Source organism: Mytilus trossulus, chromosome 6, assembly GCF_036588685.1.
Source record: "Mytilus trossulus isolate FHL-02 chromosome 6, PNRI_Mtr1.1.1.hap1, whole genome shotgun sequence".
Taxonomy (NCBI): Eukaryota; Metazoa; Mollusca; class Bivalvia; order Mytilida; family Mytilidae; genus Mytilus; species Mytilus trossulus.
The window spans coordinates 9,000,794-9,018,845 of NC_086378.1; the positions used below are offsets into that span (position 1 = coordinate 9,000,794).

The 18,052-nt window shown below is 31.3% G+C and overlaps 1 protein-coding gene across 1 annotated transcript; it reads right to left on the bottom strand.

The window, feature by feature from the left end:
• Positions 1–531: 531 nt before the first annotated feature.
• Positions 532–16,460, bottom strand: LOC134722309 (uncharacterized). The gene is made up of 15 exons (XM_063585917.1): positions 15,785–16,460; positions 14,252–14,937; positions 13,668–13,815; positions 11,109–11,909; positions 10,271–10,449; positions 9,521–9,677; positions 8,634–8,716; positions 8,170–8,221; positions 7,464–7,579; positions 6,260–6,415; positions 5,496–5,693; positions 4,095–4,192; positions 3,642–3,807; positions 2,384–2,553; positions 532–1,657 (listed from the first exon to the last, which is right to left on the bottom strand). Exons 1-15 carry the CDS (start codon positions 16,416–16,418, stop codon positions 532–534), a joined length of 4,770 nt encoding a protein of 1,589 aa, XP_063441987.1. The 5' UTR covers positions 16,419–16,460.
• Positions 16,461–18,052: the final 1,592 nt, after the last annotated feature.

Consider the following 18,052-nt stretch of genomic DNA (forward strand, 5'->3'; position numbering starts at 1 on the left):
TAGACGCATCGGAATTGTCCGAGTCGATATCACTGCAAGCAGCCAAAACAAGCAATCGCAGAAAAGCTACATGTATGGTACCGTGTGAATGCATTAGGAACACCATCTTTAGATATTAATCGAGCTTATAATAACTGGAATATACAATAATGTATTTCCCTGTGTTCATATGTCTCAAATGCACTATTATAATGGATACTATATATATTTGCATTCTATCTTCAGCATTTTACTATTAGGGCTATTGTGGGAAAAGAATAAATTCCAACCAAAAAAGTCATAAAGTTGTAATAATTACATATTATGCATATGTTACAAAGATATTTTCTTTTTCAATATCTCTATTTTTTAAATGAAAGTACATTTGGAAAAACATTGAATTTGTTCTCGGCCGATAAGTTGTATTGTTGAATATATATCCAGTACACCGATGTATGGTTAATTACTTTCCATATCTCATTGTATCACTGAAAAATGTTATTTTTACGCAAAGCACATTAACAAACAGTACAGTTTGCGTCTGTAAACAGCCTATATTTGTGCATACACAACAGTCAAATAATCGTCGTCTGCAGGTGGTTTAAATAATTCTCCATTTGTAGCATATTCGAAATCTTCATATGACTCACTTGCGGTGCCTTCATCAACAGCATTAACTGTTGGAGTGTGTACATAAAAGTACGTGCTACTTTCTCTTGAAAAATCGCTCAATGTATCGTCGTCTCCTGCTTTGCCCCGTTGGGATTTTGATTTATGATAAGTATTTTCTTCATTGGACTTTGCTAATGTCATTAAATGACTGCTTATGCAAGAAAAAGACGAACTCTGTTCAATGCCTTGCTTGTCTGTTGGCCTTATTTCACATGGTGTTGGAGATTGTTTGGAAGTGAAATTTATAAGTTTACAAGCTTCTGTTTTTTGTGAGTTCACTAGAGGTGCTTTTATTGGTGACTGGCTAGGTACATCAGTACGGAAATAACTACTACTTGCTTCAGACGAATCGCTACCGTTTAAACGATCTTCCTTAAATACTTGATTCAAGCCTTCATTGATGGGTTTGGCATCTTCTTTGAAAGCAACATCATCCCCATTAATGTTACTGGCCGAAGCTTCATTTTTCGAGGTGTTATTCGCATGAAATAGAACACCTTTGGTCGTTTGATCTGTAGTTTTTGATTTTGCATCCGTAAATTGATATTCGTTCATGTAGCCATTTTGACTTTCTGATGAAATGCTATTTACGCGTCTAAAACCATTGCTGGAGGATGAACTTATAGAATATTCTGATGCTTGATGATGATTTTGCAAATTATGATGTTTAAACGCACTCCATTCTGATTCTGTGTCGCTATTGACACATGAAAACTGTAAATTGTCTTTGGTTGATTGATGAGTTAGAGAACTTGTACTAGATTCGGGACTATAGGGTAGTGGTCTACATACACCAAAAGGGTTATTTTGTCCACATTTTGGAATTGTAATTAACGGACAAGAACTTTTTGATCTCATTGGAGGATTACAATTTTCGACCCTTCCATTGCCAAGGCTGTCATAGTTATCACTATCGATACTGTAAGTGACATTTAAAGGTTCATAATCCTCTACCACAGCGTACATTTCTTGGTCGGATTGGTTTTCCACCTCTTGTCTTGACGACCTGAAATTGTGAACATGAAATATTAATGTAATATACTAGTAAGTATGTTTAATGTTTAAAATATATTCATATGAAATGTTTATCTAAAAGCTTTTATCACGTTGTGACAAGAGTGGAACAGAAACAATGTAAAACTACATTTCTGCACTATTTTATTAATATCAGATATAGAATATTGCCATGAACACTTGGAAATGGTTTCATAATTTAGATCATAAAATTTTGTAATATGTTGATTAAGTTCATGTTTAAAATTTGTATTACATAAATAATGTTTGATTGGAATGGGTTAGGATTCCGGACTTTCATTTTAACTCATAACTGTATTAACTACATTTACATGTATCCACTTGTCGAGAGACAATTTAAAAATGTTAAATTTGAAAGGAGTAAACGAGGAGAACAATAGCTTTGATACATAGGGTCAATTGTCAAACCGTAATCACGGAACGGTATCACATGCTTGTTTCAAAACTCTTTTTCAAAATACTCAAAATAAAAAAAAACACATTTCAGATGGCAGAAGAAACAAAATCAATTAGCCTTACCATTGCTTTCAATGACAACAGAGCAATAACTTTTAACAGCTCAAAACAAGAATTTTAATGATCTATTTTTTTATTTTTTGTATTCGTGCATAATTGTTTTTTTTTATTTTTTGTATCCATGCATAATTGTATTTGTCAAACAATAATATTTCAAATTGTATAAACGACCATGACTTACTCCATGTTTCTCCTAATCTCCATGTTTCTACTAATTTCTTTTAGAATATGATCAGTAGTTGGTCTGCGTGTTCTGTCTCTATTCCAACAAAGCTTCATAATGTCATACAACCAATCAGGACAAACGTCTGGCTGCATCGGGACTTCTCCACTGTAAAGCGTCTTCAGTAACTACAAAATACAGAGGGAAGAAAAGGGATGGTAGTTTAGGAAATAAACTTTGTATTACCGATTGTATTGTAGTCTTCATCACCATATGTGACGAGGAAATGATATTTATATCGAAACTCAAAGTTTCACTTTTGTTTGTTATTCGTACAATTTCTTGTCCTAAGGTTACTTGTATATATCAGCACACTAACACCATTTTTGGCACAAATAGTTCGTCCTTTTTTAACATAATTTACTGAAGAAACTAAATATGGTAATGATTCGAAAAAAAAGTGTAAACCTACTTTCAATAACTTAATTTCAAAATGGTATATGTCCGACATATGTTGTAAGATCTTTCAGTACGGTATTTGTACATGAAGTACATATAATTTTTATTAACTATAAATTTGCTTCAGATATCGTTCATTGTGTGTTAACTTGCGTTTTTTTTATTGAGTTAAGCTATCAATTGATATTTTATCGTGTGTTTTTCTATGTTGTGATGTTATACTATTGTTTCAGAAAAGGGAGAAGGTTTGATACAATTAAAACGCTTAATCCCGATGCAAATATTTGCATCTGTTCTAAGTCAAGAATCTGGTGAACAGTAGTTGTAGTTTGTTTATGTAATTCAAACGTGATTCTCGTTTCTGGTTTTCATATAGATTTGACCGTTGGTTTTCCCGTTTAAATGGTTTTATATTACTTATTTTGTGAGACCATTCTAGATTGCTGTTCGGTGTGAGCCAAGGCTCCGTGTTGAAGGTCGTACCTTGACCAATAATGGTTTTCTTTTATAAATTGTTCTTTGGATTGTGAATTGTGTCATTAGCACTCATACCACATCTTCATATATCTACTCTATATATCATGTATGTAATGTCTATGCTCGAAATCATATATGTGCAAGCCAAGGGTATAAAAATACCTTAACAGGTTGAGAGGTCAAAATTAATGAGAAAAGGACTCCCTAAAAGTATAGTCAAATTCTACTACGTTTGTCTGTGACATGCATATCCCCTCCAATTCATTATATACATAGATTTTACATTATTTTTTATGCACCGATTTAAAACCCATCATCAACAAATGTACATAGTATCTACCTCAGAAATGGAAACTTTTGCAAACGGTGCACATGCTAACTCACTATCCATTGTGTCGTGGTGATGAACATCAAGCGCCATGTAAAGTTCATATATTACCATTGCCAGCATATAGATATCACCTTCCTTTGAGTATTGACCATTTTGAATAACCTCAATTGGTAACCTATTTTAAAACGAATTTTAAAAGGATTCTATGATATCTTAGATAATGGTTTCACTCACTATTTCCAATCAAAACAAATATATGAATTTAGACTTGTTATCATTTTGCATCTGTCAAAATTTAAGAATTAAAATCTTTCATGTATAATTTTAAAGAAGTGTTTCTCTATCAGAATGTAAATTTCATTACTTAGAAATTGTAAAAAAAAGGCATAAAATAAGACTGCAACTGGGCGTTTAGGTTTCAGAGCAAACATGAATTAAAAATATACAATATAACGTTCTTACCAGCGTCTCCTGTCCACTTTGACTTCATCAATGATACAATCATCCAAGACGCCATTTGAATCAAACCACAACATTCGACCAAGTCGTGGCATAGTTATCTGTATTTGTAATTAAATTGATATAAGAAAAAAGTAAAATCCCAAAATAACTAAAAATTCAAAACGTAAAGTCTCCGATGAAATGACAAAATGAAAAGCGAAAACATCTCAAACGAAGGGACGAAGACAACTGCAATGTTTCTGATTTGGCACAGGCATTCACTTATGTAGAAAGTGGAGGATAACACCTGGCCTGATAGCTAGCTAAACTTATTACCCGTATGACAATTGCATACAAATATATGCATTATCATAGGAAATTCCCATTGATTGCATGTTTGTTTCATTTACTGAAAAAGATCGAATCACATTCTATTAAGATGAAAAATGCAGAGCATGGTTATATTTTAATGTTTCAGTTCTATAAATATATACAATGCAATTTTCCATTTCTCCAGTTATTGCTCAAACTGAGACACTATGGAGTTTTGTATTTTTTTAATCCTAGAATGGAAAGTTAATATGCACAACTTTCTTTATTTAGAGGTCAAAACATAGGACTGTGTGGCATATTTTCAAAATTTATAAGCTTCGAACTTCTAAAAATTTAAACATATATTTGGAATCATACGTTTTTTGATTGAGTTAAGTCTGCCAATTGATATTTTATCGTATGTTTTTCTATGTTGTGATGTTATGCTATTGTTTCAGAAATGGGAGAAGGTTTGGATCCATTAAAACGTTTAATCCCGCTGCAAATGTTTGCACCTGTCCTAAGTCAGGAATCTGATGTACAGTAGTTGTCGTTTGTTTATGTAATATATACGTGTTTCTCGTTTCTCGTTTTGTTTATATAGATTAGACCGTTGGTTTTCCCGTTTGAATGGTTTTACACTAGTAATGTTTGGGCCCTTTATAGCTTGTTGTTCGATGTGAGCCAATGCTCCGTGTTGAAGGCCGTACTTTAACCTATAATGGTTTACTTTTTAAATTGTTATTTGGATGGAGAGTTGTCTCATTGGCACTCACACCACATCTTCTTATATCTATATCAGTTCTGATCTACCTCTCCCTGACTTTGGGTTTTCCTCAGAATTAAAGTTTCGCCGCTACGATGTGAATTTTTTACTGGTAACATTCCTTATGTATCTATGAAACATAGAGATCATATATAGTAACCGCTGCGTAAAGAAACAAAATATCTAGGAACCTTATATATCTCCCTAAAAGATGGACAGTTTATGAACCAGCTACATTTCCAAAGTGCAACCTATAGTCAGTTTTTGGTCTTGTTGATTAAAAACGGTCATTACCTTAATAAAGAAAACAACTGTTACATTTTAGTTTTTTTAAACCAAATTACCTCCTGATTTGTATCCAATACGAAGATATTATCAGCACACAGATCTCTGAGTATCCAGTTACGCTTATGCATCTCACCAATGAACTTGACTAGATTGTGTACTATCTTCAGGTATCCATATCCATGTTCTTCAGGAGCACCATAAAAACGTTTGAACGCTAGTTCTAACAGATTTGTACTTTTATGAAGCTTGTATTTCTATAATCGAAATATTGCCAATACATTACTAAACTCGTAGACTTTGAACATCAGAAACCATCATAAAGTCTTTGACATATAATGATAGTAAAATTATTTCCATTAGTAAATAATATAAACCATTCATTCAAAAACAAAAACGATCTTTATTGCTAAAATTCACAGCTACGGTGGTTTAATCCACCATTTTCTACATTTGAAAATGCCTGTACCAAGTCAGGAATATGACAGTTCTTTTCTATTCGGTTTTGATGCGTTTTGTTATTTGATTTTGCCATGTGATTATGGACTTTCCGAATTGATTTTCCTCTGAGTTCAGTATTTTTGTGATTTTACTTTTTAGACCGTGCGATTTTCCATTATATTTCCGATTACAAAATAGCACATGTGTTTATGCCATAGATTTTTTCGGATTTTAATAATGATGAGCTTTAATCTTTCGCTTTTCTTTGAATAGTGCGTTGTTTATGTCTGACACAAAAACTTTAATACAACAATTCCTATTTTCTAGATTTCTCAAATCTTTCAAGACATTGTTTCGTTTCAGTTGGTGGAAAGATACTTACCAGTAAGTATTGATAATTCCCATGTATATTTCGTCTTTCCTCTCTACTTGGAGAATCTAACATTTGTAGTACCACTGTACACGTCTGTTTGTCGAGATGAGGTAAAGACTGGATAAAATCGACAGTCACCGGTTCACAAACGGCAATAAAATTGTGCTGATAAAGGGGGGAAAATGTTGATAAAAATTGAATAATAAAATCAAAATTGAACTAGTATTTGTAATTTAAAGCACCATCTTCTCTCATAAGAATAAATTCCTTTTATTTCTATTTTCAAAAAAATGGTATAAAGCAAAAAAATGTGTAAATGTGTTTTTTTTATTTCATTAATTGTAATGAAGTAAACGTTTATTAACTACAAATACTTTTTCTTCAAATAAAACAATTGTATTTGATAAAGTAAATTGCATTTCAAGAGAAAGTGTAGACGCCAACTGACAAGGATTAAAGAAAAAAATATCTGTATCGTTCTTGAAAACTAATGAAATTTTGTGTTATATTTAAAGGAACAGGTATGATAAGGCCCTCTTTTTTTACTTTGAATTTCAAATTAGAAGTTATTGACCAATATCACAATGAATCATAGCTCATACATTGACTGGATAGGAAATTAGCCTTTGTGTTGAAAATTAACGGTCCTGCGTTTTTTACTGAAGGCGTCACAAACATTACCCATTTTCATTACCATGGAAAATTTATGAAAAATTCAAATTTTGCATTGCAAATTGGACAGGAAACAAAGAGCGCATACGTCGAGAAAAAAGATCTTTGAACACAGTGTTTGTTATAACATTTTACATTTTTAAGTTGAATGTTAAGTTTTTTAACACCTGTGCTCTATGTTTCCTGTCCTTTAATAATTTGGTCGAAATCCGTCTAATCTTGTAGAATTTCGTCAAAATCTCTTAGTTTGACCCAATTTGAATGTAAAACACAACTCTTTAGAATGAAACTTTGACACATATTATTCTATTTTACTTTCTCACATGTCTTTATATATTCAATCTTGTACCATTCAATTTTCTCAGCGGGACCAAATAATGCCCTTACAGAACTTACTCCTTTACGTTGTTGCAGTTTGACAAAAAATAATGTAATGAGTATTACCTGTTATATTTTGTTAATTAAAAGACAGAAAACGATTGTTTTCATCAGAAGAAGGCCAGGTGTGCATACATATTTCTACATTTTGTATTAATTTTACCTTTGCCTGCGTGATAGGTTGGTCTGGTGACTTTATATCGGCTTGTGTAATTTGAAAAGTGTTGATCATGCGTCTTTGTGATTTTCTTAAGTTGTAATATGATTTCCTTATAACATCTGAAAGTCAACAAAAAAATCAAGAGCAAAAGCCATCGACGTTCTTATTATCATGTACATTGTATCAACATATATAATCCTTTAAAAGAAAAATTAAAAAGTACAAAAGTCGTTCATTACATGATCTTCAATCTTCAATACACATGGAATGTGTTTTAAACTTTAAATTAATGAAATGCAATTTTGGTATTCAATATAAAAAAGGATATGTGATTGTATGATTGCCAATGAGACAACTATCCACAAAAGACCAAAGTGACCCAAACATAAACAACTAATTGTTTGCTTGTTTTGTGTTTTCTTTATTTTAAACAGTTAGTTTTATTGTTTAAATTGCTTTACACCAGTGATGTGTGTGCCTTTTATAGCTTGTTGTGCGGGGTGAATAAGGGCTCCGTGGTGAAGGTCGTCCATTAATATATAATTGATTACTTGTTACATGTTGTGATTTGGATGGAAAGCTGTGTTATTGACATTCAAACCACAATTTCTTATATTAATGGAGCTATATATAAGGTCACCGTTGTTATTTACCGCACACTGTGTTATGTACATTATTGCATCAAATTAAAATATAAGAAGATGCATACGTCTGTCCTGTGTGTTATTCTGTTTAAGCTGTTTGAATAAGGAAGGCAGTCCCTAAAAACAAAATTGAAAGATTTTTATGAGCAAAATTTTCATCTTTAAATTTATATAGAATATATTTTCAGACTTCTCTGGCTTTAAACAAACAGAGCATATATTGGGTAAAACATATTCTTATCTTTAAAAAAAGCTTTTGAAATAAAATTCAATGAATGTTCAATGTATCAATATTTTCAGAACTATTTTTATTTCACAAGTATTTTTAGAGAAAATAGATAAATCTTTTATTTTGAAATCTGAAAAAGAAATGATACTCGATATATTATGAATGTAATATGGAACTACGTTTACTGAAAAAAATCATTCCTTCATTGATAATCAGATACTAATTTAAAACTTATTGAAATAATCTCAAATTAATTGACATTTGAGAGATAAGGTAAGTGTAGTTAACTAGGATTCATACCCTTTCAGGTACATCATGCTGAAGATCTAATTCAGGGTATTTTTTGTCTTCTTCAAATATATGCGATACCAGATTACGTCGTCCTAAAGAAATACAAAAACAAATTTAAAGAATTAATTCGATTATAAACGTTTTATCAAAATGCTTAATTTACAAACAAAAAGATGTATGATAACCAATAAACAAACTGTTCGTAAGAGACCAACTGACATATATATAAGCAGCTATAGGTCAAGTAATTGGCCTTCAATAACGAACAAACCCCATACAGTGTAATAATCTATGAGGGGCCCCGATATTACATGTTTTCGAGAGCTCAATCCTCTGTCTAACATGCAACAGTAGTGTAAATCGAGCATAAAACAAATTTGAAAGTTAGTATTAACTGGCTAAGCTCATCAAATCGAAACACAACAACAAAATAAAACAGCTTTTTCAAATCAATGAGACAAAAAAGACAGAAAATTCTTATCCAAGTGTACTCTGAATTAAAACTTTCAAATAAATCGTGCGTTCACGGATTAAACGTATTGGGTAAGAACTAATCAAAGATACCAGATTTACGATTGATAAAAGTCTACTTAAGACTTATCAGTGGCGCTCTAATCATACATTAACAAATGAAATGAAATGAAATGTCACAAAGTTGAAAAGCGTTGATAACCAACAACGTTTTTAACTTGAAGCTGTGCCACATTCGAGTTGATGGACGACTAAAAACAACATCTCCAGAAATGTTCCTGAATCAAGTACTTTTGCTCTATTTTTAGACGTATACACATAAAATGCAGATTAAGATGACGATTTTCTTTTTTGGTTTGTTTTGAAGGTACTGAATGGCAAATAATATAATTGTTAACAAATATTTTAATAATGTTGTATATTACCTCCGTTTAGAGAAATTAGTATACTGTTAAGTAATTTTCCAATCCTATGTATATCTATACGGTCCTCAGGGTTCGTCATACAACATCCTATTATGATAGCATGTATATCTTTTGGGATGCATGGCCATTTCTGGGGCTTTAAATCTTGAAAAACAATCTGGAATAAATACAGTAAAAAGCCATTAAAGACAGTAGGCCTTGACTTTTTTCACATAAGACCCAACAGAGATGCTGGAATCAAATGAGTTAAAAGAACAAATTTAATTCGAAGTTGAAGAACATTTAATTTACTACTAGTAGTTATTGCTATGTAAACTAAGGCAAGTACTACCTGGGAGAGAAGGAGAAAGACCTCAAATTAGAAATTAGTTTTTGTCTTGCTACTTATATTTACTTCGTTAAATTCTGCTTTGAGTTAGTTGGGAACAATTCTCGAGATTCCTCTCAATTATTTAAATAAATATTTTTATCAATTAAAATAAATATGTAAGAATGAAAATTATTAAAATTGTTAATAGACTTTCAAAAAGTTGTGTTCTCTGTGTGAACGTATTAAGACATTGCCCCCCTATTTTAATTATGTCACAAAATGAAATGCAGAAGAATTTAAGAAAAGTTGACGTCATAATTGAATTATTCGCCGAAAACATAGTTTTCTCTAGTGACGAGAAATATATTAATCACACTGATCAATTAAAATTAAAAAAAAAGAATGAAACTTAAAGAAATATTGTTTTTAAAGATACTCACATATTCTAACAGCTGTTCAGTTGGAGTTCCGTACACTTCAGTGTAAGGATGGCAACCATGGGTGAACACTTCATAAATAAACTGTCCGATCATCCATGTGTCCGTTTTAGTATCATAGTGGTCCTCTAAAATACTCTCGGGAGCTGACCATAGAACAGGTATGTCAGTGTTTTCTAAATCTGCATACACAAAGGAAAGTTCTTGTATATGTAGTTATACTTTTATGTACGTCAAAATTGTCGTGGATTCTTTTTAAAACAATAGACCCCGGGTTCTTACCGCATTTAGACCAAGTAGCATGGCATTTGAAATCATTATGACAGATCAACTAGTGTTTCTTGTAAAGAACAAATTTTAAATATTTTGATATATGCGTTCACTTTTTTCTCTGCAATTTCATAAACTATACTAATTGTGGGGCCCTTTATAGCTAGCTTGTTGTTCGGTGTGAGCCAAGGCTCCGTGTTGAAGGCCGTACATTGACCTTTAACGGATAACTTTTATAAATTGTTATTTGGATGGAGAGTTGTCTCATTGGCACTCACACAACATCTTCCTATATATAAATATGTCTTTGCATCGAAGTACCAGATGTGATTACATCTCACGCCACACTGTTCCGGAATAATCCTTTGTTGGGAGAATTAGGAACGATAAGATCTCTGATTCTGTGAATGTCAAACTTTGGGAGATTTGAGATAAAATAACAGATACTATTATCCCTTAAAATTTGTTCAATTAGTTTTGTTCTTCATTTTTGTAAAGCAAAACAATAACTGAAAAACTTGCCTACTGTTGTTAGGGAAAATCAATAAATTAAAAATAATATAGAAATTACCTGATATAAATCCAGTATTATTTCCCAAAACCTTTGACACGCTGAAATCATGCAAAACAACATTATTTTTCCTTAAGCTAAAGGCAAATGTTGTCACATTCCGATGAATAACATCCTTGTTGTGGAGATATCCTACAGCATTTACAGCATCTGCTACCATAGTTGTTAATTCTCTGTAGGAAATCCATCTGAATACTTTTCTTGCATCTAAAAGATGTGCGTTTAAGTCATAATCTATTGACTGATCTGTTATATAGAATATTGGTAGAGGTCTACATTGAAACGCAATTAGTTGAATCAAATTATGATGAATCTTTTCATCTTGTAGATGTCTAAGAATATCAAGAGTATTCAAATGTTTTCTGGTTTCACCCTTGTTTGCTTTATATTTGTAGTCTTTCATGCTACCTTCACTTATACAATGAAGTGTAGGAATCAGAGCATGCAGAACAACATTTTTTTCTTCAGATACTGTCCCTGCAAACTTTACCCATGACGGTTCTAATCCCACATTGGCTGACTGATGGATAACTCCGTCTATTTTGAAGTTTATTACCGATAACTGGTGGACAATATGTTTGCTGACCTTTTCTCTGATATCTTTGGACAAGTGCTTATTCTTTGAATATAGATATACAATGTTCTGCACAATGTCTTTTGATTCTTTGAAGAGTAGTGGTTCAGTGATATTAAGAATATGAAGTCTGTCCATTTGACTGATCTTTGTGTTATCGATGAATAAATTTGAAATCCTACACAACTTCATCTGATATTCGGCCGTTGTTCTTGGCAAATGTGAACCTTAATATATGAATAAATTGATTTATAAAATTATATTATTTAGTCCTAATTTGTAGCATATTTTCACATCTTCTTCCAAACTTTTTTATCAAATACATATATGCCAAAAACTGTTTTGTTCAAACAATTTAAAACTTTATGAATTAAAACTCTACAGTGATTACTGATACTTAACAAAACTCAACATCACTAATTCGTAAATGCAGTAGTGGCAAACAGAAGAAATGTAGTCTCTCTCTTTTTTTATCTAACTAAAGGCAACGCCTATACAACAATTCCAAATTCTTTTTTAATGAGTGAATTATGCAAGTTGACCCCAGGTGAATCAGTGTACATAGCGTCATTGACCAATCGACGGTTACCATTTAACTGATTGGAATACAATAGTGGCAAACAGAAATGTAATCATCTAGATTAAATAAGCTACCTGCAACTAAGGCATTTTGTGTGTAATTTTATTCCAAAGACAAAAGACAAAAAATGTAAAAAATGTTACTTCAGTATCAAAATCTTTTTAATAGAACACACTATACTTTAAGGTTAAGATAACAACATAAGCATTTTATCTTTTAACTGAAAGGTTCATGCGAAACACGAACAACAAATAAATAAAGCATTACTTGTTTTCAGTGTTGTTCAGCTAAAAACTATAAAGCACACCAAAAGTTCCCATTTCCTTTTTTTCATGCACATACTACATGATTTGATACCTGTTTTCGTTATATCTACGATAAGTGATAAGATAAAATAGGATAAAAACAAAATATACATGGATGTGCATTATTTAGTTGTTAAGAAGTTTTATATAGTTAAGTTATTTCACTCGTGGTTTCGTCTTACCATCCAAAGGCTTCAAACTGTTTATGAAACGAATAGCAATATATTCAGACCAACATAGTATCAATAAATTCAACAAACTGATCATAAAAATAATAACAATATACATGCATCATATACTTCTCCTTTATGATAACACGAAAAGCATGCATGCCTATAACAAATGGATTTACAAATTATATTTACCTTGACTGGGGAACTGCGTCCATGAATAATTAAAAAACAAAATAGTAGAACACTACTTAAATTGTAAAAATATGATACTCGAATGTTTTAATTCTTATATTATTCGAATAAAAGTATAAATTATAGCGTTTCATTAAAATTATACATGTTTTTTTATCAATATGATAATAATCAGAGTTAGGCATCATAAACCTTAAAAAAATCGTTATTCATCTAGCCGAATCTTTCAAATAGTTGACTAATTAGGAATCATATCACATGTCATTATTTTCATTTTACATAACAAGTGAAACGCCTACCAGTATTTCTCTATTTTCTTCAATCGTAATCATTTTGAAAATTTGAGAGATTGGTGCAATGATACTTGAATTTTGTTGTAATCACAAAGGATATAAATTGCATGAATTTTAAGAGAACATTTTTCATCATTATATTGAGACAATGTTGTCTTTAAGACAATATAAAGATGAATATCAAATGTGTCTGAAAATTTCAAACATCTTTCTAGACATCTAAGAATATCCCCCCTTCCAAAAAAAAAACAACAGTTAATTTTTAAATTTATAATCTCTCATTCAATATTGGATTTAAGATTAGATAAGTAAACTATGTAGGTTTTTTTTTTGGAAACTAGGTGTTCTGGACTATTGTCATGTTATTGGTTTTACTTGTGGTCTGTAAATATCTGTATCTGTATATATCTAATACCTATAGTGTAAGGATTATTTTGTTTACCTTTACATAAGCGTTGTACAACACCTTTGGTCATCAGCAACAACTGAGGATAAATAGTCTGCATAGATTTCTTAGACACTTTGTCAACCAAAATTAATGCCAAATCAGACAAGAAAGCAACAATCTGCAACTCAGACTTCAACATAATCTAAAACAAAGTATGTTTGTAATCTAATTAACTTTTAAATATATGAACACTATATTTGTCACTAGTAAATCGATTTAAATCTGTTATGTTGTTTTTGATCCGAAAAAGACATGATATTTTGAGGTAAAATGTTTTGAAAAAAACATAAATGTCAATGTTGAAACTGGAATTTGTTCGTGTAAAATTCATTTTTGGTAAATTTTAACAGTTTTAAAAAATTATCTCTAAACAAAAAAGCTTTTACGAATTCAACCCGTAAATTTAACAAGTAGTCCACCCTCACCTGTCTTAAAAATGTCTTCATTTAGAGTATGTTACATTTGTTAAGTTTCAAAATATAATTCGACAATTTTTAGTCTTGATTTATGAAACTAATGAAACTAAATTAGTTGAAGATTGCTACAATATTTTCAGATAGTAACTATACAAATATTACCTGATTAATGACAACCATAAGTAAGGAGTACTGTTCCAAGTATGTCATTGATTTAGCGAATTTAGTTTTCAGTTCATCACGGTTGCTTTCATTCATTAGAGCATCTCTAAAGTTCCCCATTTGTAGTGGGCTTGGATTCGTGCCTATACATTTCAGATTATCCATCATTTTTCGGAGAGAAAGTAGCATATATTGACAGTGACTTGAACCTGCTGAGAGAGTACTGTCTGAAATAATTTTATTCACGAGAGGTAATGAATTTTCTGTAAATATCTGTATTGCTGGGCCCAAGTTTGACTGTGCTAAACCACTAACACAGGATGACAGATACAAAACAGCAGTTGTATCTAAGGTTAATGGTAATAAACTAACCATAGCAAATTGATTTGCAGACCATTTTCTACATAACTCAAATAAATGTTTTGCTCCCTTCAACATATCAGTACCTCTGATACATCTACTGTATAAACTAGTTTGTAACTGGTATGTATCAATTGCACTGAAAACACTCGTCTGAATCCTTCGATCATCAATATCTAAAAGATTTATCATCCCAAGAAAATCGCCGTTTTTAATTAAATCTTTGATAGTGCTGGACATAATTTGTTTGGAAAGGTCTTCTCTTCCGTCTTCTGTTGCACCATTGAAGCGACGTTTAATTTCATTTACTGATGACACAACTGAAACTAAACCACAAAGAACCAGTTCATTATTTTTTATTTTGTGGTGTTTGTTTTCTTTTTCCTTTTTGTCAAGGATTACTTATTTTTTTAATTGATGAAGGAAAACGCGTCATCTTAAATGTCTCAAATGAGCTAACAGTCATGTCATGTTTTCAGACGATTTTTATGTCAAAGCAAATTAGAAACTAACTTTATTAAAAAATTTATACAACTTTCAGATTAACTTCGAACACTTACGGCATGAAATGAATACAAGTCAAAGCTAAAACCAAGGCTATTTCTAAATGGGATATAAATAATTAGAAAGACTGCTTCGAATTAAATACGAAAAGGTAATGGTCCTTTAAAATAGTGGATCACTGAATTACTTCAAATACTTGTTTTAGAGGTCAGAGACTGGAGACAAATATATGGAAAAATATACAGTATATATCATAAACTACACAATAATGTCTTGTTAAATCAAAATTGACAAAACTTTTTATTAGAACACTAAATTTTTATTAAGAGATGATGTGAACTTTGTATTTTTGTATGTATTTTATTGTTTTTCGTTTGTAATTTTTTTTTTATTATGATTGAAATTTTGATTTTCCAGTTTGAATAGTTTTATTCTTGTCATTATAGCTTGCTGTTCGGTGTTAGCCAATGCTTCGTTTTAAAGAACGTATTGTGACCTATAACAGTTTACTTTTACAAATTGTGACAAAAGTTGTCTTATTGGCACTCAGACCACACGTTCCTATATTTATTTGATTAGGAAGTGAATTGTTTGGTATGTGTCTCATTGATGTCTTCCGCAAGATGTTGTTATTCATTACTAAAACTATATGAGTATATAAATAAAAACCTTTAGGTATACATGATGAGCGTAGCACGTGTGTTCCTCTGTTTCCTGTATCGCTAGTATCAAATGTTTCTGCATGTATAAAGCCACTAGGTACAATATTGGTTGTAAATTCGAAGTTATCTTGAGTAGGTGCTGTGTCTAGTTGTTTGACATTTGTCTGTTCAGTATACGGCTTTTTCTGTCTTTTTGGAAGTAAGGGATAGTCTACCAGCTGGTCTATAGAAGGGTACCTATCTTGATCTGTCATATCTACTATTTGTTGAATATGTTGTATTATTTTGTTGCTTTCAAACACTGTAAAACGCGTAAAATCTGTCAATTTTCTGAGACGATCTGTTGACTTTGCTATAATGATAACTTTACTATGGAATGATATAAGATCTTTCTTGAGTATTCTCTCCAGAGATGATTTCAGATGAGTACAGTAAAACACCAAAACAAACTTTGAATCTTTAACAATACTCAATAAGGCTACAGAATAACCAGGTTGTCTTGGGTTAATTTCATAATTAGTAGTTGTTAAACCAAACGTTTCCAGCTCTTTTCTCACAGTCACTGCATGAAGACACGACTCGTTGTTTGAACATTTCACGATAGTGCCGTCGTAACAGGGCAATGCCAAGTATTCCGCCATAAAGTTTTTAAGATTAAAAATCTTTAATTGATTTAGTCAATAGTCAATATCTAAAGTTTAAAAATGAAAATATCATCAGCATTTGTGTCAAATTAAACATTAAATCAAATATTGAATTTCTGTGGATATTTTATATATGTATTCTGCAAAGAAATACCACATTTCAACTACAAATTTGAAACCAAGTATTTGGAAAACAGATTACGGTGCACTTACTTGCATTGAGTAACAAGGGACATATAACAAAATATTCCGGTACCAACGTTTTATATCGCAATCTAAGTAAAAGAAACTTGTCTTTTCCGAAATTTGTCACTTCCTTATATGACACTGTGTTTTAATTCCCGATGCTAGTAGTAACTATACCTTATTAATCCTGTATAATCAAACCATTTGATCTGCTAATCAACACATTAAAATAAAAAATGATCACTGAACCGTCAACCAAATTGACATGATTTTGTACATTTAAATTTGTAAGTCGGAAGGTGAGTTGAGGTTCGTAATGGGTAACAGATTAGTTTGTGATAAATAAAATTCTTAATGCGATTTATTTTCAGTTTCTTTGTCAAGTCATTCAAATATACAACAAGGCTACGACAACTTAATATGAAAAGTGAATTAAAGAAAGTGACGACTTTGCCTTCATCAAAACGAAATGAAACTGAGTAAAGCTTAGAAAGTTAAAGTTGGTTGAAGGTTACGATAGAATTCCTAAATACACCCAAAAATATCTTGGCGAGAAGAGATATGAGGCAGACTTAACTGTATCTGTAGTATCCTAAAAGTATATACTAACTGCTCTATAAATAAAGGCAGTAGTATACCGATGTTCAAAACTTATAAATCAATGGACAAAAAACAAAATCGGGGTAACAAACTAAAACTGATGGAAACGCATTAAATATAAGAGGAGAACAACGAAATAACATTAAAATTTAACACTCACAGAAACGGACTAAGCATTAAACAAAATCCTTTGAGAATAAGAAATAAAACATCAAAACCAAATACAAGAATTTGGGATAGATAATTACCGTGACACGTCTTATAGTAATGTGAATACACTGTCAAAAACAAACTCTAAATAGACAACGTTTGACTAATTTATGAAATTTTCCTATAACATGTTCACAATATATCTTTAATAGATCGGTAAAATCTGCAATCAGCATATATCACCAGCAATATAAAACTACAAAATTGTGACATGATTAAAATCGTAAGATGAATGTTCATTAGTGATTTTAGACTTAATATCGTATTTGTGGTAATATCTCTATAACTGTTATCGAGAAGTAGTAACAGATAACAGTGACTATGATCAGCATTAAACGATGTTCAAAAGACTGACAACATACCTGAAACCTCTCGGTGAATCCTTACAAAAGTGATTGCTCAAGAAAAATCCTTTTTAGACATTTTTGACATATTTCCACGTTAAACGGCCTGTTGTAGATGTAATTTCTTAATTAAAATTGTTGGAATGTTTCGGTTTGCAACCCGGATTTGTTTTCTTAATCGATTTATGACTTTTAAACACCGGTGTACAACTTTTGCCTTAATTAGAGTATATCAAAATGCAATTTTGTTGTTGCAAGGTGATACATTCATATTTATTAAAAAGAATAAAC